The sequence below is a fragment of the Hyla sarda genome, chromosome 2 (genome assembly GCF_029499605.1).
Source record: "Hyla sarda isolate aHylSar1 chromosome 2, aHylSar1.hap1, whole genome shotgun sequence".
Lineage (NCBI taxonomy): Eukaryota > Metazoa > Chordata > Amphibia > Anura > Hylidae > Hyla > Hyla sarda.
Genome location: NC_079190.1, coordinates 39,462,456 through 39,485,158, shown reverse-complemented (window position 1 = coordinate 39,485,158; position 22,703 = coordinate 39,462,456). Strand labels below are relative to the sequence as shown.

Here is a 22,703-nt window from a genome sequence, read left to right as displayed (position 1 = left end):
AACCTTGCATAAGTATTTACTCCCTTGGACTTTTCTACATTTTGTCATGGTACAGTGGGGATCAAAAGTTTGGGCACCCAAGGCAAAAATTTGTAATAATGTGCATAAAGAAGCCAAGGAAAGATGGAAAAATCTGCAAAAGGAATCAAATTACAGATTAGACATTCTTATATGTCAACAAAAGTTAGATTTTATTTCCATCATTTACACTTTCAAAATAACAGAAAACAAAAAAAAATGGCGTCTGCAAAAGTTTGGGCACCCTGCAGAATTTATAGCATGCACTGCCCGCTTGCCCCAACAATCAGCACCATGGGTTCTTCTAAGCAGTTGTCTAGAAATCTGAAACTGAAAATAGCTGACGCTCACAAAGCTGGAGAAGGCTATAAGAAGATAGCAAAACGTTTTCAGATGTCAATATCCTCTGTTCGGATACATCAGGAACAGTGGAAGTTAAAGCAAGATCTGGAAGACCAAGAAAAATATCAGACAGAACAGCTCGCAGGATTCTGAGAAAAACTATTCAAAACCCACGTTTGACTGCACAATCCCTCCAGAAAGACCTGGCAGACACTGAAGTTGTGGTACATTATTCCACTACAAAGAGATACTTGTACAAATATGGTCTTCATGGAAGAGTCATCAGAAGAAAACCTCTTCTACGTCCTTACCACAAAAATCAGCGTTTGAACTTTACAAATGAACATATAGACAAGCCTGATGCATTTCGGAAACAAGTTCTGTGGACTGATGAGGTTACGTTTGGAGAAGAAGGGGAACAGAATTTAATGAAAATAACCTCTGTCCAACTGTTAAACATGGGGGTGGATCAATCAGGCTTTCGGGTTTCATTGCAGCCAGTGGCACAGGGAACATCTCACGAGTAGAAGAAAAATGGATTCAATCAAATTTCAGAAAATTTTGGATGCTAACTTGATGCCATCTGTGAAAAAGCTGAAGTTAAAGAGAGGATGGCTTCTACAAATGGATAATGATCCTAAACACACCTCAAAATCCACGGGGGATTACATCAAGAGGCGTAAACTGAAGGTTTTGCCATGGCCTTCACAATCTCCTGACCTCAATATAATTGAAAGTCTATGGATAGACCTTAAAAGAGCAGTGTGTGACAGACAGCCCAGAAATCTGAAAGAACTGGAAGACTTTTGTAAGGAAGAATGGGCAAAGATACCTCAAACAAGAATTGAAAGACTCTTGGCTGGCTACAAAAAGCGTTTACAAGCTGTGATACTTGCCAAAGGGGCAGTACAAGATATTAACTCTGCAGGGTGCCCAAACTTTTGCAGATGCCATTTTTTTGTTTTCTGTTATTTTGAAAGTGTAAATGATGGAAATAAAATCTAACTTTTGATGACATATTATAAGAATGTCTAATCTGTAATTCGATGCCTTTTGGAGATTTTTCCATCTTTCCTTGGCTTCTTTATGCACATTAATACACATTTTTACCTGGTGTAAAAAGTTCCCAAACTTTTGATCCTCACTGTATAACCACATATTCAAACTGATTTCATTGTGATTTTATGTAATGGTTTGGCACAAATTATTCCATAATTTGGAAGAGGGGGGAAATATTATATGGATTTCAAAACTTACAAATAAAAATCTGAAAAGTGGTAAGTGCATACATATTCACCCCTTAACTGTGAAACGCCTAACAAAGATCTGGTGCAACCAATTGCCTTAAAGGGTACTCCAGGGGAGTATATATATATATAATACATATAAATAAATAAAACTCCAAAGCTACCACGCTACCTAGATATGTTCGCTGTAAACCATCCTGCCTGGTATGCATGGCTCCTGTGGCCTCTGTTGTCTTCTCTTGCTGCTTGATAGTCTTTGCCATCCTTCTCTCCCTTTGTCTACATCTCCCGTGAATCATTGCAGCTCTGCTCTGCCAGCCAGATCCCTCTCTAAAAGCAGCCCCCACGCTCCTGCTCTGAGCAACATATTAAGTGTCTGATTGGCTAAGGCTGCACACACCTCCCAGTTCTCAGCACTAAAGGGGGCATGACTTATCAGTGCAGGGCAAAACAGATGGTCTGTGTCTCTCATGAGGTTGGGGGCTGCTTTCAGAGAGGGATTTGGACAAAAAGAGTGGATGGCTGGATGATTTAATTCCCTCACTTCATGCATGTAAGGTGTCAACCAGAGAGGAAACTGCTTTATATAGCTAATGGATGATATTAAGACTATTACATAGGTTTATGAGAGGGAAAGGGTGGGCTATGGGTTTAGTTCCCCAGAGTACCCCTTTAACAAATCAGATTTGCAAGGTACATCATCATTAGTAAATAGGGTCCACTTGTCTGCAAGTTAATCTCAGTACAAATACATCTGTTCTGTAAAGGCCTTAGAGTTTGTTAGAGAGCATTATTGAACAAAACAGCAGCATGAAGATCAAGAAGCTTACCAAACAGGTCAGGGATAAAGTTGTAGATAAGTATAAAGCAGGGTTAGGTTATATATATAAAAAAAAAAATATCCCAGGCTTTGAACATCTTATGAAGCGCCATAAAATTAATCATCAGAAAATGGAAAACATACAGCACAACCACATACCTACCAAGAAAGGTCATCAACCCAAACTGACAAAGCAGGAAAGGAGAAAATACATTAGAAAAGCAACAAAGACTCATGGTAATTCTGGAGGAGGCGCAAACATCAACAGCTGAGTTGGGAGAATCTGTCCACATGAAAACTATCAGTTGTATACTCCACAAATTTGGCCTTTATAAACGAGTGGAAAGACGAAAGCCATGGTGAAATTGAGTCACCAGAAATCCTGTTTGGAGTTTGCCACAAGCCATGTGGGAGACAGAGCAAACATGTATACAAAATTTGCTTGTATGGTGAAGAACCTTTAGAAATACTTTCTTCACACTTCATTTCAATGGGTCAGCCATCCTTATAAATTAATGGCCTATCTTCAGGACAGGACATAAATATTAGGTCGGTGGGACCGACTCTTGGACTCTTCAAAGTCTACCAGTGCCTGTATAACCATAATTTTAGAGAGGTACTGCAGTTTTGTCCCTTAAATTTAAAGGGGCAATGCTGCGGTACCCTGCACCATTGATACTAATCGTAGGGCAATGCACATATGTGTATAGTAAACACTGAAGCGGTTGTGGTGCTCGCAGGGGTTTAGGGAGATAGACCCTTGCTGACCTAACATTGATAGGCCTTTAATTTTAACAGGCTGAACAATCCCTTTAAAGAAACATGTGTAATAAAGACTTACTAAATCTATCTAATAAATAGTGAGAGCAAACTTAGACTAGACAGTCTAACATTGCGCCAGGGTGAATCAAAGTACCTCCTACTGTATGATACATTTGGTGCATCTATAGATCCCATGGTTTAACATTACACCACATTTTAGTTGGCTTAATTTGTGCCATAAGAAGCCACACTCCCTTCCCTGAAAGCCATGTTCCTTATTGTCTGTCTAAAACAGATAATACAGAATACATGTTGCGCACAGCATGTGCACCAGTTTTCTGGTGTAAACTGCACCACAACTCTGACTCAAGGAATTCTGTATTTAAACCCATAAGAAACAGTCCAGTGAGGTTATGACATTTTCTTACACAGGATGGTACCACCTCATGTTCAAAGTGTATAGTAAAGTGCACAACCATCTAGTGCTGAAGGACGCACATGCTCGGTCCCTCTCCTCACAGTCAGGTGTCTGCACAGTTAAAAGGGGTATTCCAGGAAAAAACTTTATTTTTATTTTTTATATCAACTGGCTCCAGAAAGTTAAACAGATTTGTAAATTACTTCTATTAAAAAATCTTAATCCTTTCAATAATTATCAGCTGCTGAAGTTGAGTTGTTGTTTTCTGTCTGGCAACAGTGCTCTCTGCTGACATCTCTGCTTGTCTCGGGAACTGCACAGTGTAGAAGAGGTTTGCTATGGGGATTTGCTTCTGAACTAGGCGGTTCCTGAGACACGTGTCATCAGAGAGCACTTAGACAGAAAAGAACAACTCAACTTTAGCAGCTCATAAGTACTGAAAGAATGAAAAAAAAATAATAGAAGTGATTTACAAATCTGTTTTACTTTCTGGAGCCAGTTGATATATATATATATATATATATATATATATATATATATATAAAAAGTTTTTTCCTGGATAACCCCTTTAAGCTTTGTTCACTACAAAGCAGCCAACAGAAACAGCTGTCTGCTTGTCAGGGCAGGAGCAGAGCCTCTGCAGTACACGGTAGGATAGCTGAAAAAACTCATTCTTAGCTTGTTAGGGTTTACTGTCAGCTTCCAGAGGTGGAAGGAGACTAATTTCATGCAGAGCTTGCCTCCAGCAAAACATATTAGCAGTGCCACCAAGGAGGCGCACACTGTCTTCTAACCTTCCTGTGAAGTACAAAATATGCTGCAGTTTCTCTTCTGCAATTACAGGACAGGTCTACATATGACAGGGTCAGGGCCATGCATAAGGTGGAGATTAGAGATGAGCGAACATACAGTAAATTCGATTCGTCACGAACTTCTCAGCTCGGCGGTTGCTGACTTTTCCTGCATAAATTAGTTCAGCTTTCCGGTGCTCCGGTGGGCTGGAAAAGGTGGATAAAGTCCTAGGAAAGAGTCTCCTAGGACTGTATCCACCTTTTCCAGCCCACGGGAGCACCGGAAAGCTGAACTAATTTATGCAGGAAAAGTCAGCAACCACCGAGCCGAGAAGTTCGTGACGAATCGAATTTACTGTAAGTTCGCTCATCTCTAGCAGAGATAGAAGACAGAGCAGCCAATCAGATCCTGGGTATAATTGCAGAAGCAGGAAAAGATTGTAATAATCTTAAAAGGGCACTCCACCCCTGGGGACCCCCGCGATCTCCCTGCTGCACCCAGCGTTCATATGGAGCGTCAAGTGCAGCACCAGAGGCTCGTGATGTCACGGCCATGCCCCCTCAATGCAAGTCTATGGGAGAGGGCGTGACGGCAGTCACGCCCTCTCCCATAGACTTGCATTGAGGGGGCGTGACCGTGATGTCATAAGCGTGGCCATGACATCACAAGCCACCGTCCCGCATCGCCAGTCATCCGGCACGGAGTGAAGTTTGCTCCGTGCACCAGATGTCTGTGGTGCCTCAGCCGAGATTGCGGGGGGTCCCTAGCCTCGAGACCCACGCCATCAGACATCTTAGGGGGATAAGAGGTCTAGGGGCAGAGTACCCTTGTAAGGGAGGGCAGTGACTATGAAAGAGACCAGGCTGCCTATACCAAAGGCAGTTTCGAGATACTAAGATGGCAATGTCTGCAAGAGAAGTCGAGAGTACCCAACCAGAAAGGAGGAACTCATGTACATAATCTGTCATGCATGTGCAGAAATACAGACAGGTCGTCTGATGGGGGAAAACATAGAAAGCTGGAAGACATTGTCATCACATGAATGATTTTACATGTACCTGGTGAGATCTGAGTGTCTGTCAGATAGCAGATTGCTGCGGGGTTCCACTGATTTCTAAAGGAAAGAGGATGAGTCACTTTGTTGCAGGCGGCTTTCAGCCCCGTACAGCTCGCACACACTAACGCTATCTGTCACAGCGCAGCATCTTTATCCTGCACACAGGATTTTAACAAAGCAAAGTTAAAATATCTCGCTGAAGGTTAAGTACAAACAAAAGGAAGATCCCTACTGCTCCGAGCAGTGAAAAACCACATCTAATCAGCTTAACAAAGCCAGAGGAGAGCGGGGGGACGTGGCGAGGGAAAAAGGGTCATGGCACCGATGTTATATCTGGACGGACAAATGGTTACATCTGGATGCCTCTACCTTCCTCTCAGGAAAAGGGACTACAGCAAAGGAATCAGAAGAGGAGAGAAAATCTGCTTTAACCCATTATCATACACCATTTTAGGATATTCTATGTTAACAGCTGTGAAGGGGGGGGTCTTGTTTGCAGGATCCTCATTAGGGTACGTTCACACGTATGCAGATTTCATGTGCAGGATTTTCTGCTGCAGATTTCAATGTAAACTAAATGACTGATCACAGCTTCTAATCTGCAGTTACAAATCCTGCGCATCAAATCTGCACAAGATCCTGTACGTGTGAACGTACCCTTAAAGTGGTTATAAAGAATGTCTCTCCCTCTGGAGGACAAGACATTCATGTAAACGGGCACCTAATACCATTTCATTTTCCTTAGAGAAATCATGCACAAAGAACACTTGGCACTCTACTTGGGGATAATATGTTTGCAATTTTATTGGCAACCAAAAAAAGAGATGTTTCGGTCAAGAGACCTTCCTCAGACCGGAATAGTGCGGGGGTGCTGGGCATGGAGGAGAAAACGGTCCCATTGACCACACTGCAGTTCTTGGTGGAATTCTGCAGAAAGAGTAAACATGCTTCTTCTTTTGTCGGAATCCATATCCACTTCCAAAGTTTAGGTATGGAAATTGCGTAGTGTGCACAGTGCAGCAGAATCTTTTTAAGATCAAGGAGGTCCTATCAGGGGACACTTTGTAATCAGTTCATTGTCAAGCCTTTCTACAAGTGAAGACAACCTAAACTTTCAGTAGGACGATCACTAGAGATGAGCAAACTTACAGTAATTCGATTCGTCACGAACTTCTCGGCTCAACATTTGCGGACTTTAGCCTGCATAAATGAGTTTAGCTTTCAGGTGCTCCGGTGGGCTGGAAAAGGAGGATACAGTCCTAGGAGAGAGTCTCCAGCCCACCGGAGCACCTGAAAGCTGAACTAATTTATGCAGGCTAAAGTCCGCAAACGATGAGCCGAGAAGATCATGACGAATCGAATTACTGTAAGTTTGCTCATCTCTAACGATCACTCAAAAATCTCTGCACGATGGTCACCTAGAGTGGTGGCCCTTTAAAGTAAGGAGAGTGATATAAAGCTGGTGACAGGTTCCCTTTAACAAGACAACATCTGCAATCCAGTTAGGTTTTTCAATCCATTGTACTCTCTAAATTCTACTACCTTCAGATAAGGAAAAAAAAACTAAACAAAAACATGATCATTTTTTGCTTTCCTGTGCCCCATTATGTACAGAGTCAGTCTCCTTCCTCTTCTGACAGCTGACAATACTGTCCCTTCTTACTTTCTCTCCAGAAGAAGTCTTCTCAGCTACAATGCCATGTTAGTTCAAAGGTTGCAGTCCTTTTCTGGCAACCAGGGCAGAAAGTAGCTATTTCAATTGGCTGCTCTGCAGGGAACAGAGGATCACTATGCAGAGACCTGGCTGTAGGGAGAGTGACTGAGCTAAATGGCTGTGTTGTGAGTCCACCATAAACATTCTTTTTGTGAAATGGCAATTTTATGTTGGAGTTCCCTCCTTCCAACTACAAGTCCTAGGATCCCTTGCGAGTAAGTGTGAGGTCTCTTTTCTTCCTCCCACACATTAGCCACCCCACGCATTGCAGCACAGCTGAGATACAATTCCCTGTGAAGAATGATCTCCCCTCAGATCCAGAAGTCACTCCACCCATTGAAGCAGACTCCCTTTCAACACCTGACTAGTGATGCAATGTCTCAGGCCGCACTGTAACCTGGGCAAACCTGAGACAACACTCATTTTGTATGCTATTAAAAATAAACATTGTGGCAAAGATCAGCTATCAAACACATTGTGAATTGTGAGACCAGCAATCAAATACAGGTACAGACACTATATTATGAACTACACTAACTTTACAGCATTTGTAGCACAGTCAAATAAAAAAAATACATGGAATACCCCTTTAACTATGACAAAATGATGCGGCTGCACCAAGAGGAAGCAGATCTGTGAGGTTCTGTGTGACGTTAATATTCATGCCCCGTCTCTCTTGAGGGTGAATAACTCAGCAGTGTTGACAATTGCTAAAGTCTTTAGTGCTACACTCTACAAATCCCATAATAACTTAGAAGTGATAATGGTTTAGAAAAAAAAAATCACTTGACAAACAGCTTGTAAAAAGGCTGCGTTTGAGCTTCTAGTGACCTTGCAGATAGACGGAAGAGCAACTAAACTTGCAGGACTTCTCTTCGGTAATACTGTTACCCGACACCCGGTTTTACTGCTTTTAATAAAGATATCGTTTAACAAAAAAAAAAAAAGTAAGTAGCTGTCACAGCTGAATATGAGCCATGAAAACCTCCGGTTCCTGCATACAGTTCTATTGTGCCTGAACGGCAATTACCACCACATCTAGGAAATAAAGAGCTGTACTCACCGGAGCGCTGCTTTACTATGTACCTGGACCAATTTATTTAGAATGTATATATATATTTATTTATTCTAGTTTTTCTTATAACTTAGGCTCTGTTCACACTATAGTTGTAATTTATCTGTGCTAAACCAGGTGTAAAGACCATCTGGCCCATCATTTTTTGTTGTCCGCCAGTGGATACAGTCAAAGTGTCACAACAACCCACTAGGGATGTCTACCTACAGGGGCAAGTTACCTACAGGGAGTCCTACCAACAGGGGGCAAACTACTTACAGAGGTGACCAACATACAGGGAGGAAACTACCTACAGCGGGTCTTACATACAGGGGGCAAATTACCTACATGGGGGGGGGGGGGGGTCCTACCTACAGGGGCAAGCTACCTACAGGAGGGTCCTACATACAAGGGACAACCTACCTAAAGAGGGCAAGCTACTTACAGGGAGTCCTACCTACAGGAGGGTCCTACATACAGGGAGAAACCTACCTACAGAGGGCAAGCTACTTACAGGGAGTCCTACCTACAGGAGGGTCCTACATACAGGGAGAAACCTACCTACAGAGGGCAAGCTACTTACAGGGAGTCCTACCTACAGGAGGGTCCTACATACAGGGAGAAACCTACCTACAGAGGGCAAGCTACTTACAGGGAGTCCTACCTACAGGAGGGTCCTACATACAGGGAGAAACCTACCTACAGAGGGCAAGCTACTTACAGGGAGTCCTACCTACAGGAGGGTCCTACATCCAGAAGGCAAATTACCTAAGTGGGCAAGCTACTTACAGGGGTCCTAAATACGGAGGGCATGCTGCTTATAAGGAATGCTACATACAGGGGTCAAACTACCTACAGCGGGTCCTACATACAGGGCGAAATTACCTACATGGGGTCCTACTTGTACGGGCTCCTACATACACGGGTCAAACTACCTACAGCGGGTCCTACATACAGGGCGAAATTACCTACATGGGGTCCTACCTATAGGGGCTCCTACATACAGAGGTCAAACTATCTACTGAGGTTCTACATACAGGGTGAAAACTATCTATAGAAAGTGCTACCTACAGGGGGTAAATTACCTACAGGGCAGTCCTACCTATAGTGGGCAAGCTACTAACAGGGCGGCCTACCTACAGAGGGTAAGCTACATACAGGGGATCCTACTTACAGGGGGAAAGCTACCTACAGGAATGTCCTATATACAGGAGGTAAACTACCTATGGCAGGGTACTACATGCATAGGCCCTACTGGGCAAAAACTACCAACGGGGGATCCAACCTTCAGGAAACAAGCAACAGACTAATTGATGCAAACCTTGTAAAGCAGTTGTGAGTAGCAGCTGACATCACTTCACCAAAGAGAAGCAGGTCCAGCTATCACATTTGGGGGGTAAATTAAAATATTAGACCAAATATAGCGGGTCATTTTTAATATATAATCATTTTGTAGGGTCCAGGGCTAAACACAAATATTCAAATGGCCAATAGCAGAAAAAAGGTCCCCCACCCATGAGTTAAACATATAGCCTGTAGTATATATGGAATTGCCTACCAGGCAGCCGCGTATTTGGCCAATAGGTATATATTGCACAGTATACTTTGGTTAGGACAATTGCTCCTAAGCCCAAGATGGTAAATGACGCTAAGTGATGAGCGGTGCTGTTATCCTCCTGTCACCTGATCACAAGGACAAATGCATTTCTGTATTATTAAAGCATCAGGCTGATGGAATGGATTGTTGGGTGTCACTGTCCAAAAAAAAAACGTACATCAACACTGACACTTTACCTGAGAACTGATCATGCGCTGTGAAGAACGGGCAATATTAGCAGGTAGACCAAAGAAAGCCGGCTTATCATCCTCCGGCAGGCTTTCAATCACATTGCGATACTCCTAAAGAAGACAGAATGTGAGGATTACAATGTGTCTGTAGAACAGTGCTTCCCAACCAGGGCGCCTCCAGCTGTTGCAAAACTACAACTCCCAGCATGCCCGGACAGCCTTTGGCTGTCCGGGCATGCTGGGAGTTGTAGTTTTGCAACAGCTGGATGCATCTGAAGTACATCAAGTTATGTTGCAGATTTGTCATGGAATTTTCTCATTGAAATGAATGGGAAGGGAAAACCAAATCCACATAATTTCAATGCAAATTTTTAGTGCAGACTTGGCTGCAGGAAATGTCTACAGCAAATCCGGCTGAATCTGTCATCTCTTTTGTGTTCTCCATTTCACAAAAATCATAGTTTAAAAAGGCTGACAATACCTGGCTAAGAAGTCACGGGAGACGGGCGTGCTTTTCCCGTGCCTGCTCTCCGCCTCGCTGGCATTGACTGATGCAATTCACCCTATCTGTGTATATTCTTATCTTTGTATATAGGGAGAGATGCTACACTTAGGCTAGGTTCAGACTACGGAATTTCCGCCGGAATTTTCGTTTTGAAATTACCGGCGGAAATTCCGCTTACTATAATGCATAGTGTAGTGAATGGTTTTCCGTTCACAAATTCACACTTCGGAATTTGTGAAGCGGAAAATCCGGATGAAAAATCCGCTAGAAAATATCCGCCTGAAGAAAGGGGTTGCTCTTTCTTCAGGCGGAAATCCGAGCGGAACACATAGCAGTCTATAGGAGACTGCAGTGTCCGCCCGGTCCTAGCGCCGACTAATTCAGTCGGCGCAGGCGGAACTCGGAATCTCCGGGCGGAAATTTTCTGCCCGGAGATTCCGTAGTCTGAACCTAGCCTTAAGGAAGACTGGGCGTGGACCACCCCAATGACTAGTTACTGGAGTCCTAGCAGCCTTTTTACAGCAGGCATTTCAGAGTTAATAATGTGTTCTGGGACTTCACTCCCTGCACCTGTTTAATGCTGATCACGGTTTGGGCAGCAGAAAACAATTGACAGATTATCATTAAAAAGTACCTGTCACCAAATAAAACTTTTAATATAGTGTTCCTTGTGTAATTAGCAGACACTTTCCCATTCACTTGCTTTTAAAATTATCAACATAAATATGTTTAAAATGTCTTATAAAAAAAACAGCCACTAGGTGGCTCTGTTCTGTTCCCTGCCACAATTACTACAGTGAGTTTGGTCTCCTCCCGGCCTGGCAGGAGTCAAAACTCAGGAAGATCTTGTCTGCACTGAGCTTGATTGACAGCTGCACAGAAAGTGAAAGCTCCACAGATTCTCACAGAAAGCTGCACAGACTAAAAGCTGCAGGAGAGCCTCCCTGATAGCAACATGCACAGAGCCTCCCTGAAATATGCACAGACTGAAACATGCACAGAGCCTGAGGTCCTCTATTCATCACAGTACTGCAAAGATGTGAGGGCGGTTCCTGACATGGACAGAGGTGTCAGCAGAGAGCAATGTGGACAGACAGAAAAAAAATTCAAAAAGAAAAGAATTTACTCGCTAAAAAGTACTGGAAGGAATAAGAATTTTTTATAGAAGTAATTTACAAATCTGCAGAAACAAAGAGGTAGTATGCACTCACCGCTGGTAAGCTGCTACGGGCTCAGAGTCCGGGATCACCACGGCATGTATAGAGACGATAAGGGGCGCTCAGAGGAGCGCCCCTTATCGTCTCTATACATGCCGTGGTGATCCCGGACTCGGAGCCAGTAGCAGCTTACCAGCGGTGAGTGCATACTACCTCTTTGTTTCTGCATATATTGATACTTTACCTAGTGTGTGCACCCCGCAGGTGCTGAGTACATATTGAAGTGAGTCCGGACGCGCCTAACAGTTACCTCGCGGTATCGTATGTTTGCCTTTTTCCACTTATTTGGTTTGCTACCTGGTGTGCTCTCTCCTTCTTGGAGTTTCTAATTTACAAATCTGTTTAATTTTCTGGCACCAGTGGATTAAAAAAAAGTTTTCCACTGGAGTACCCCTTTAATGTTAGGGTAAGAATAAGAAACATATGTCTTTCAGTAAATCTTTATTGCAGTCATTTTATAGAATATGGTGGATATTCACTGGTTTCCCAGCAGAAACCGGGACCTTACATCAAAAGTCTTACCATAATGCTGCACGAATTTGGCAAAGAGAAAGACAATGGGAACGTCATCTTGCTTCCTCTTATCCCTGATGCATGAACACTGAAAAACTGTTCCAGATAGGAGCGAAGAACTTGTAAATCAAAGTAGTTATCTACTCGTCCTCCATATATTGCGTTCTCTAGAAGACCATTAACAAAATCCCACTGAAAGGTTCTGCCTCCTGCAAAAAGGAACACATGATATTAAATACAAAACGATCATACAGGCACATATATATATAAGTGCTATCTGTGTTATTTCGTATCACTAAAGGGCCATTCAGGACCCATGAATCTGGAATGAGATCCTGTACTATATAATCAATGAGATTATATAGTACATAGACAAGTAGTATGTCAGCCATCAGCAAAGACACACCAATATACTGGGCTGGATTCACACATGAAGGGTTTGTGAACCAAACATAGCAGAGTTGTGTAAGTTGTCCCATAACTTCTGTATAATATTCTAAAATACAAACACTCAAAGCCGCATGGATATTTTTTGTACGCAAAACAAATAAAATAAGAAAATACATTTTTCATAAAAGACATTTGGTGTGCAGTTGTTCCTTCTAACATAGTTAGTTACTTTAAAGGGGTACTCCAGTGGAAAACATTTTTTTTATTTTTTTTTATCAACTGGTGCCAGAAAGTTAAGCAGATTTGCAAATTACTTCTATTAAAATATCTAAACCCTTCCAGTACTTATCAGCTGCTGTATACTACTGAGGAAGTTCTTTTCTTTTTGAATTTCCTTTCTGTCTGACCACAGTGCTCTCTGCTGACACCTCTGTCCATTTTAGGAACTGTCTAGAGTTGAAGCAAATCCCCGTAGCAAACCTGTCCTGCTCTGGACAGTTCCTAAAATGGACAGAGGTGTCAGCAGAGAGCAATGTGGTCAGACAGAAAGGAAATTCACAAAGAAAAGAACTTCCTCTGCAGTATACAGCAGCTGATAAGTACTGGAAGAATTATGATTTTTTAATAGAAGTAATTTACAAATCAGTTTAACTTTCTGGCACCAGTTGGTTTAAAAAAAAATAAATATATATATATATGTTTTCCAGTGGAGTACCCCTTTAAATATCGGCCTTTACTTTTGCGCCATCCTTGTTGAATCAGCCTGCATTATACAGGAACCGCATTAACTCACCTTCAAAAAGACGATCAATAATATCATAGGCAGCGCGCAGGTCCGACAGAGAGAATTCATAGAATTTGGTCCAGCCCTAAATATAAAACATTTCTGGTAAATGTGAGAAAAACTATATATTACATGATATAAATACAGTGATCCCTCAACTTACAATGGCCTCAACATATAGTGTTTTCTGGACCATTGTAACTTGAAATCAGACTCAACATACAATGTACAGACAGTCCAGATCTGTGAAACGTGTCAATGGCTGTAAGCACTGATCAATCAGAATGGGCATTCACACCTGTACTACTGAAGTGTATGCACTGACTGGTGTCTGGTAGCACCTCCCTACAATACAGGGAGGTATTACATGTTCTGTACTACTCTTTACCTGTATTACTGAAGTACATGCACTGACTGGTGTCTGGTAGCGCCCCCTACAGTACAGGGAGGTATTACATATTCTGTACTCTTTACCTGTGCCAGGGTTACCTGCTCCTTTGGACACATGTAAGGGCGGCTCCATTTTGCGTGTACTGTACAGGACCCTGAAGAAGCTCCTGTCCTCTATATAGACCAGTCTTTCCCAACCAAGGTGCCTCCAGCTGTTGCAAAACTACAACTCCCAGCATGCCTGGACAGCCTTTGGCTGTCCAGGCATGCTGGGAGTTGTAGTTTTGCAACAGCTGGAGGCATCCTGGATGGGAAACACTGACAGATACTTTTATAAGTAAGGACGTGCTGTATCTATATTAGTTATCTACTTATTTTTGTTCTCACTTTTTCCTATTTTTGGATGACATTTTGGGGGCTTCAAAACCAATTACCAGGTTTCCATAGAGTTATGGTCTCAACTAGAGATGAGCGAACTTACAGTAAATTCGATTCGTCACGAACTTCTCGGCTCGGCAGTTGATTGGCACTTTTCCTGCATAAATTAGTTCAGCTTTCCGGTGCTCCGGTGGGCTGGAAAAGGTGGATACAGTCCTAGGAGACTCTTTCCTAGGAATGTATCCACCTTTTCCAGCCCACCGGAGCACCGGAAAGCTGAACTAATTTATGCAGGATAAAGTCATCAACTGCCGAGCCGAGAAGTTTGTGACGAATCGAATTTACTGTAAGTTCGCTCATCTCTAGTCTCAACATACAATGGTTTCAACATACAATGGCCGTCCTGGAACCAATTAATATTGTAACTTGAGGGACCACTGTGTGTTTATATATGGACATAAATCAGTATTTATCTAGTACATGATATAGATTAGTATCTAGCACATGGTATAAACAGTAAAAAAGTATCTATATAGTACATGATCTAAATGAGTATCTATCCAGCACATGACATAAACATCTATACAGCACAGGCTATAAATCAGTATCTAGTATGTGATATAAATCAGTATATATCTAGCAGCAGCAGAACACGACACTTCTGACGTCTGTAGATGCCCAAATAGAATCTCACTCCTTATTAATCCAGATGAAATGTTTGGCACTTGTAGGATTCATGCTCTTTGTGTTATTTATCAGCATCCATCAAGCGATTGTATAGGTGACGTTTCTGTCAAAATAACCTTCATCAGATGGTTGGGTTGCTGTAATGTTTTTTTCTTATGTAAAACATGCACAGGGGAAGGCGCCCATGCCTCACTGACTATAGGTCACCTTATACTGCGCCTATTTTACATTAAAATAAAATACAGAAATCTGACTGTCTAATGAAGATCATTTTAATGACAATTGTTTGATGGATGCTAATTAACAACATGAAGTTACATTATATAACATAATATAAATAAGTATATGGTATCAAATATGATTTGGTTCCAGGACGACCATTGTATGTTGAAACCATTGTATGTTGGGTCTATAACTCTATGGAAACCTCGTAATTGGTTCTGAAGCCCCAAAATGTCATTCGAAAATAAGAAAAAGTGAGGATTAAAGAGAAATAAGTAGAAAACTAATACAGATAAAGCAAATCCTTACATATAAAAGTAAGAAAGATCTGCTGGGAGCTGTAAATCACTGTCTATAGAGAGGACAGGAGCTTCTTCAGGGTCCTTTACAGAACACATATTGGCCCTCATTTACTATTGCAAACCCAACATGTTTTGTCGGGTTGTCTGTCAGATTCTGTCGCATTGCGCCAGAAATTCTGTCTGTGCCAGAATTTGCGCAAGAATTAAAAAAACCCACACTAACTCTCCATTTTGCTAAGAAAACCCAAAAAAGGGTCGTGGCCACCGGGGAAAGGGGGCGTGGTGTCCGAAAAGGGTCGACATTTTCACAAAAAAACAGACAGATCAGAGCATGTGTAAAAAAAAAAGCAAAATGTAGGGAAAAGTGGAAAATGTAGGGAAACCTTAGTAAATACCGTGGAAAATAAATTGTAGGGAATTAAAACCCACAAAGAAACCTACACAACACTCTTAGTAAATGAGGGCCAATGTCTTAAAAAAGTAACATGGAGTCGCCCTCACCTGGTGTCCAAAGGAGCAGCTAACCCTGGTACAGGTACAGAGTACAGAACATGTAACACCTCCCTGTACTGTAGGGGGCGCTTCCAGACACCAGTCAATGTAGGCAATCAGTAATACAGTGTTTTACCAGTGACTGTCCATTCTGATTGGTCGGCTTTTCCAGCCATTGACACGTCTTTCAGATATAGACTGTCCATATCATTGTATGGTAAGGCTGCATTCACACCTCGTTTTGTACATACGGGTGCCGGATCCAGCTGGGGGAGGGGCAAACCGGGTGCTCCCGTACCCCAGCCTGATCAGCCCGTGACTCCATTTACTTTAATGAGCCGACCGGAGTCAAACGGTGACTCTGGTCGGCTCAGTTTTGACACGTATCCGGTTTTCGACCGGACCTAAAACCATGGTATACTACAGTTTTAGGTCCGGTCAGGAAACCGCATACAGGTCATAACTGAGCCGACCGGAGTCACCGTTTGACTCCGGTCGGCTCATTAAAGTAAATGGAGTCACGGGCTGATCAGGCTGGGGTACGGGAGCGCCCGGTTTGCCCCTCCCCCAGCTGGATCCGGCACCCGTATGTACAAAACCAGGTGTGAATGCAGCCTAAGTACGGTTTCAGGTTACATGGGTCCAGAAAAGACCAAAAATATTGCAACCTGAGGCCATTGTAAGTTAAGGGACCATTGTACAGGATATAAATAAGCCTATATCTAGAATTCGAGGGAATAAATATCAGTTTAAAAAGGAATTTGTCAAAAACCACAAGTCCGCAGCATATGTGGACGACATCCTTTTTCTAATCAGTCAATCCAATTCGGCTCCGGCTCTGCAGGCTGAACTATAAACCTTTAGTGATGCTTTGAACTTTAGTGTTAATATCTGAGCCGGAAATGTTTCAAGGATCCAAATCATTTCATTAAACTTTTGACGTATTATAGGGACATTACAGAAGTTTTGATCAGTGGGGGTCCAGGGGATAGGACCTCCACTGATCCCTGTGCCCCTTAGTTACTGATCAGCTGTGCTCTGCTCTCCTCAAAAGTGCAGCAACGATGAACGGGCTCAGAGAAAGTTAAAGGGGTAGAAAACTTTTTTTCTTTTAAATCAACTGGTGCCAGAAAGTTAAACAGATTTGTAAATTACTTCTATTAAATAATCTTAATCCTTCCAGTACCTTTTAGGGGCTGTATACTACAGAGGAAATGCTTTTCTTTTTGGATTTCTCTGATGTCATGACCACAGTGCTCTCTGCTGACCTCTGCTGTCCATTTTAGGAACTGTCCAGAGCAGCATATGTTTACTATGGGGATTTTCTCCTGCTTTGGACAGTTCCTAAAATGGACAGCAGAGGTCAGCAGAGAGCACTGTGGTCATGACATCAGAGAAATCCAAAAAGAAAAGCATTGCCTCTGCAGTATACAGCCCCTGAAAAGTACTGGAAGGATTAAGATTGTTTAATAGAAGTAATTTACAAATCTGTTCAACTTTCTGGCACCAGTTGATTTAAAAAGAAATAAATAAATAAAAAAAGTTTTCCACGGGAGTACCCCTTTAATAAAGTTTGGACAACGCATGCTCGGCGCTGCTGGGCTGCTCATAAATGTAGAGGTACAGCATGATAGTTACCCTTCACAATACTTTGCACAATGTATGGTGTAAACAGTGCTTTCCAACCAGGGTGCGTGCAAAATGACAACTCCCAGACTTTTGGCTGTCTGGGCATGCTGGGAGTTGTAGTTTTGGAACAGCTGGAGGCACACTAGATCAAACACTAACACATTCAGACTGACAAACCAAACATAATGATATAACTTTTAAAGAAAATCTAAATCCCTGCACCGCAATGACGTTTAGGGTACAGAATAAACCAGTGTTTCCCAAGCAGGGTGCCTCCAGCTGTTGCAAAACTACAAATCCCAGCATGTCCAGACAGCCTAAGCCTGTCTGGGCATGCTGGGAGTTGTAGTTTTGTAATAGCTGGAGGCACCCTGCTTGGGAAACACTGGATTAAACTAAATAAGGGGAAACAAAATTACTTTCCCAGACATGAGGGGAAACAGTGCTATTACCTCCAATCACAAAGCGATATACTGAAACAGGAAGAAGGACACTGCATGCTCACTGTAAATTTATTTTAATATACTTCTAAATTCAATGTTATCCTAAATTCAATGTTGGAAGACAGAACACTAGATGGCAGATGTTTAAAAAAAAAAATAATAATAATCCATCTGGCTGTGGTGGTGGTGGTGGTACACTTGCTGATTTGATTTAAAGGGGTACTCCACTGGAAAACCCTTTTTTTTTTATTTTTTTAATCAACCGATGCCAGAAAGTCCAGAGTAGGATAGGTTTGCTATGGGAATTTACGCCTACTCTGGACAGTTCCTGACATGGACAGAGGTGTCAGCAGAGAGCACTGTGGTCAGACAGAAAGGAAGTTCTAAAAAGGAAAGAACATCCTCTGTAGTATTCAGCCACTGATAAGTACTGGAAGGATTAAGATTTTTAAATAGAAGTCATTTACAAAGCGGTTTAACTTTCTGGCACCAGTTGGTTTTAAAAAAAAATGTTTTCCAGTGTAGTACCCCTTTAAGCCTCATTCCAGGCCAGTCCCCTTCAAGTACAATTAGAAGCCAATTTAAGAGCAGTAGCTGCTGGTAACAGATGTGCCATGTGTGCCACAGGCAGGCACGTCTGCTAGAAGACACCTCTGATGTGCTCCTGCCCAGGATGCCTGCCAAAGAGCAGTGAAGCAGGAGAAGTAAAAGATAGATTTTAAATGGTTAATCTATAATGGTAACAACACATTTAATTTTGTGTTTACAAGGGGTTATCCAGGAATAGAAAAAACAGAACTTATTTCTTCCCAAAACAGCACCCCATCTGTCTTCACGGTGTGTGTGGTATTACAATTTGCCCCCATTCACTGCAATAGAACTGAGCTGCAAAACTACAGACAACCTGCAGACAAATGTGGTGCAATGTTTTGAAGAAATTAGCTCTATTTTCCTATTCCTAGATAAATAAAATATAAAGTCAAGTGACTTATTTCCAATCCAATACTACTGGAGATGGAGTGGAGTAGGCTTTATATAGTTAGCAGCAAGATTCATGTGGCGCTGACTGACCCGGATCAGACACAGTGGAAACCATAAAAAAGATGTATTCACCAAGATGCAACACGTTTCTACCGAATTGAATGCTGGAGGGCTGCAGAAGGTTTCCTACCTGTCATTTGTATATATGCTCATGATTGTTGGGTATGATTTACACAATCACCCAGGGTATGTGGCTGGGATCCATTACAGTAGTCCCTCAAGTTACAATATTAATCGGATCCAGGACGACCATTGTATGTTGAAAGAAACCATCGTATGTTGAGACCATAACCTGGTAATTGGTTGTGAAGACCCAAAATGTCCAAAAATAGGAAAAAGTGAGGATAAAAAAATAAATAAATAAAAAAAAAGTAGATAACTAATACAGATAAAGCAAGTCATATAAAAGTAATAAAGATCTGCTGGAGCTGTAATCACTGTCTATGTAGAGGACAGGAGCTTCTTCAGGGTCCTGTACAGTACACAGTGTCCTAAAAAAGTAATGGAGCCACCCTCATCTGGTGTCCAAAGGAGCAGCCAACCCTGGTAGAGGTAAAGAGTACAGAACATGTAATACCTCCCTGTACTGTAGGGGGCGCTACCAGACACCAGTCAGTGCATGTACTTCAGTAATACAGGTAAAGAGTACAGAACATGTAATACCTCCCTGTACTGTAGGGGGCGCTACCAGACACCAGTCAGTGCATGTACTTCAGTAATACAGGTAAAGAGTACAGAACATGTAATACCTCCCTGTACTGTAGGGGGCGCTACCAGACACCAGTCAGTGCATGTACTTCAGTAATACAGGGGTTTTACCAGTGAATGTCCATTCTGATTGGTCAGTTCTTCCAGCCATTGACAAGTTTCATAGATCTGGACTGTCTGTAGTATTGTATGGTGAGTATTAGAGATGAGCGAACTTACAGTAAATTCGATTCGTCACGAACTTCTCGGCTCGGCAGTTGATGACTTTTCCTGCATAAATTAGTTCAGCTTTCCGGTGCTCCGGTGGGCTGGAAAAGGTGGATACAGTCCTAGGAGACTCTTTCCTAGGAATGTATCCACCGTTTCCAGACCACCGGAGCAGCTGAGGGCTGAACTAATTTATGCAGGAAAAGTCATCAACTGCCGAGCAGAGAAGTTCGTGACGAATCAAATTTACTGTAAGTTCGCTCATCTCTAGTGAGTATGGTTTACAGTTACAATGGTCCAGAAAACACCATTGCATGCTGAAACTATTGTTGAGGCCATTGTAAGTTGAGTGATCACTGTATAGCCTTACCCGCCCTCCGGTATTGTTTTTTTACGCTATGGAGTACTCCTCCTCCTTTCTCTTTCAGATACTACTGGAGAGGGACTCACAGTACCCATAGCCCAAGGGCCTACAATTTCTTATCCGGCCCTGTGAACGAACAGTGCGAACATGCAATGTGTCTCAATGAGTCTTGGAGGTGCATGCGAGCTTTGGAAAGGCACCCAAAACCCGTCATGGCTCTCATTTAACCTCATAACATCAGAGAAGGGTCCTATGGGATGACATATTCCCTTTAGATGGACTGTAATACGAGGTGAAGTAAGGATTCGCATGCAGCTGCAGCCCCAGTAAATCTACATCCTATAATAGACTCTACAAGCCGGCACTGTAAATTCTCGCAGGTTCCCACTCTTCGCCCCGCGTGTCAGGCACGGTCTGCAGGATAAATGAGGTTGGCTCACAATGTTAAGGTGCTAAGTAATTTATTGTCATGTGGACTCAGGATAAATTAACATGATTGCAGCTCAGCGCTTAATAGAAGGATAAAAAGGAAATAATCTCCCAGGCTTAAATTGAGTTTAAGTTTCATAAAGTACATGGAGAACTTCGCTTACTGCCGTGTATTACTGATGAAAGATTATTTTAGAAAAAAAAAAAAAAAAACGTATCTTCATTTAAGACACATTTGTAATCTATAAATGCAATATGTTCATGTCATTAGTAATGAAGGCTTAATTCGGCTGTGGCAGCGATGTGCGCATAGTTTATTGAATGGTATTAAATCGTTCTAGAATCTCTAGGCTGGCCATACACATACAGTACCATATCTGTATGATGAACCCTCGGTTTGGTCTACAGCTATAGATGGAGCCGGTGTCAACTTGATTTGTGGCGCACTGCTTTTTCCATGTGGCATTTTACGCCATCGGAACACAATAAACGTATAGACAGGAGCAAACACACTTGTTAAAGGGGTTATCCAGGAAAAAAAAATTCTATATACAGTGATCCCTCAACTTACAATGGCCTCAACATACAATAGTTTCAACATGTTTTTTTCTGGACCATCGTAACTTGAAACCAGACTCGACATACAATGTACAGACACAACTGGAGGAACTGACCAATCAGAATGGGCATTTTACTGGTAAATCACCTCTATTACTGAAGTGCATGCACTGACTGGCTGTCTGGTAGCGCCCCCTACAGTACAGGGAGGTATTACATGTTCTGTACTACTCTTTACCTCTACCAGGGTTAGCTGCTCCTTTGGACACCAAGTAAGGGTGGCTCCATTTGGGACACTGTGTGTACTGTATAGGACCCTGAAGAAGCTCCTGTCCTCTACATAAACCATTGTTTCCCATCCAGGGCACCTCCAGTTGTTGCAAAACTACAACTCCCAGCATGCCCGGACAGCCAACGGCTGTCCGGGCATGCTGGAAGTTGTAGTTTTGCAACAGCTGGACGCACCCTGGTTGGGAAACACTGACCTAGACAGTGATTTACAGCTCCCAGCAGATCTTTCTTACTTTTATATGTAAAGATTTGCTTTATCTATATTAGTTATCTATTTATTTTTCTTTAATCCTCACTTGTCCCTATTTTTGGATGACATTTTGGTGGCTTCAGAACCAATCACCAGGTTTCCATAGAGTTATGGTCTCAACATACGATGGTTTCAACATACAATGGTCATCCTGGAACCAATTAATATTGTAACTTGAGGGACCACTGTATCACCTGGCTCCAGAAAGTTAAACAGATTTGCAAATAAATTCTATAAAAAAAATCTTAATCCTTTCAGTACTTATGAGCTTCTGAAGTTAAGGTTGTTCTTTTCTGTCTAAGTGCTCTCTGATGACACGTGTCTCGGGAACCGCCCAGTTTAGAAGCAAATCCCCATAGCAAACCTCTTCTAAACTGGGCGGTTCCTGAGACACGTGTCATCAGAGAGCACTTAGACAGAAAAGAACAACCTTAACTTCAGAAGCTCATAAGTACTGAAAGAATTAGAATTTTTTAATAGAAGTAATTTACAAATCTGTTTAACTTTCTGGAGCCAGTTTATATATATATATATATATATATATATATATATATATATATATATATACATATATATATATATATAAGTTTTTTCCTGGATAACCCCTTTAAAGGCCGGACTTCCTGCTCCTGTACACTGAGCGATGATGCATACAGTACTGTATGCATCGCCACTTAATGTCCGCTGGGCCAGGTGCACAAGCATCCAGGCCCAGAGAATCTACACTACATTCAGTGAGCAGTGATGCATTCAGCATTGCCTCTCACATCACAGGTGCTGTTCACATTGGCTGGGCACGAGAGCGGATGTGCCAATGTAGTGAGCGGCATACTGTACGAAATACATCGCTGCTCGCCGTACAGTACATTTGTCAGAGTGCTCAGTAGAGAT

General features: G+C 42.2%; 1 protein-coding gene across 1 annotated transcript in view; it reads right to left on the bottom strand.

The window, feature by feature from the left end:
- Positions 1–22,703, bottom strand: part of DYNC2H1 (dynein cytoplasmic 2 heavy chain 1) — a gene marked incomplete in the record, with an annotated part of 465,550 nt that overhangs the window by 182,588 nt on the left and 260,259 nt on the right. Inside the window, 3 exon segments of the mRNA XM_056561585.1 lie at positions 10,019–10,123; positions 12,257–12,456; positions 13,431–13,506. Coding sequence (XP_056417560.1) covers positions 10,019–10,123; positions 12,257–12,456; positions 13,431–13,506 — 381 coding nt within the window.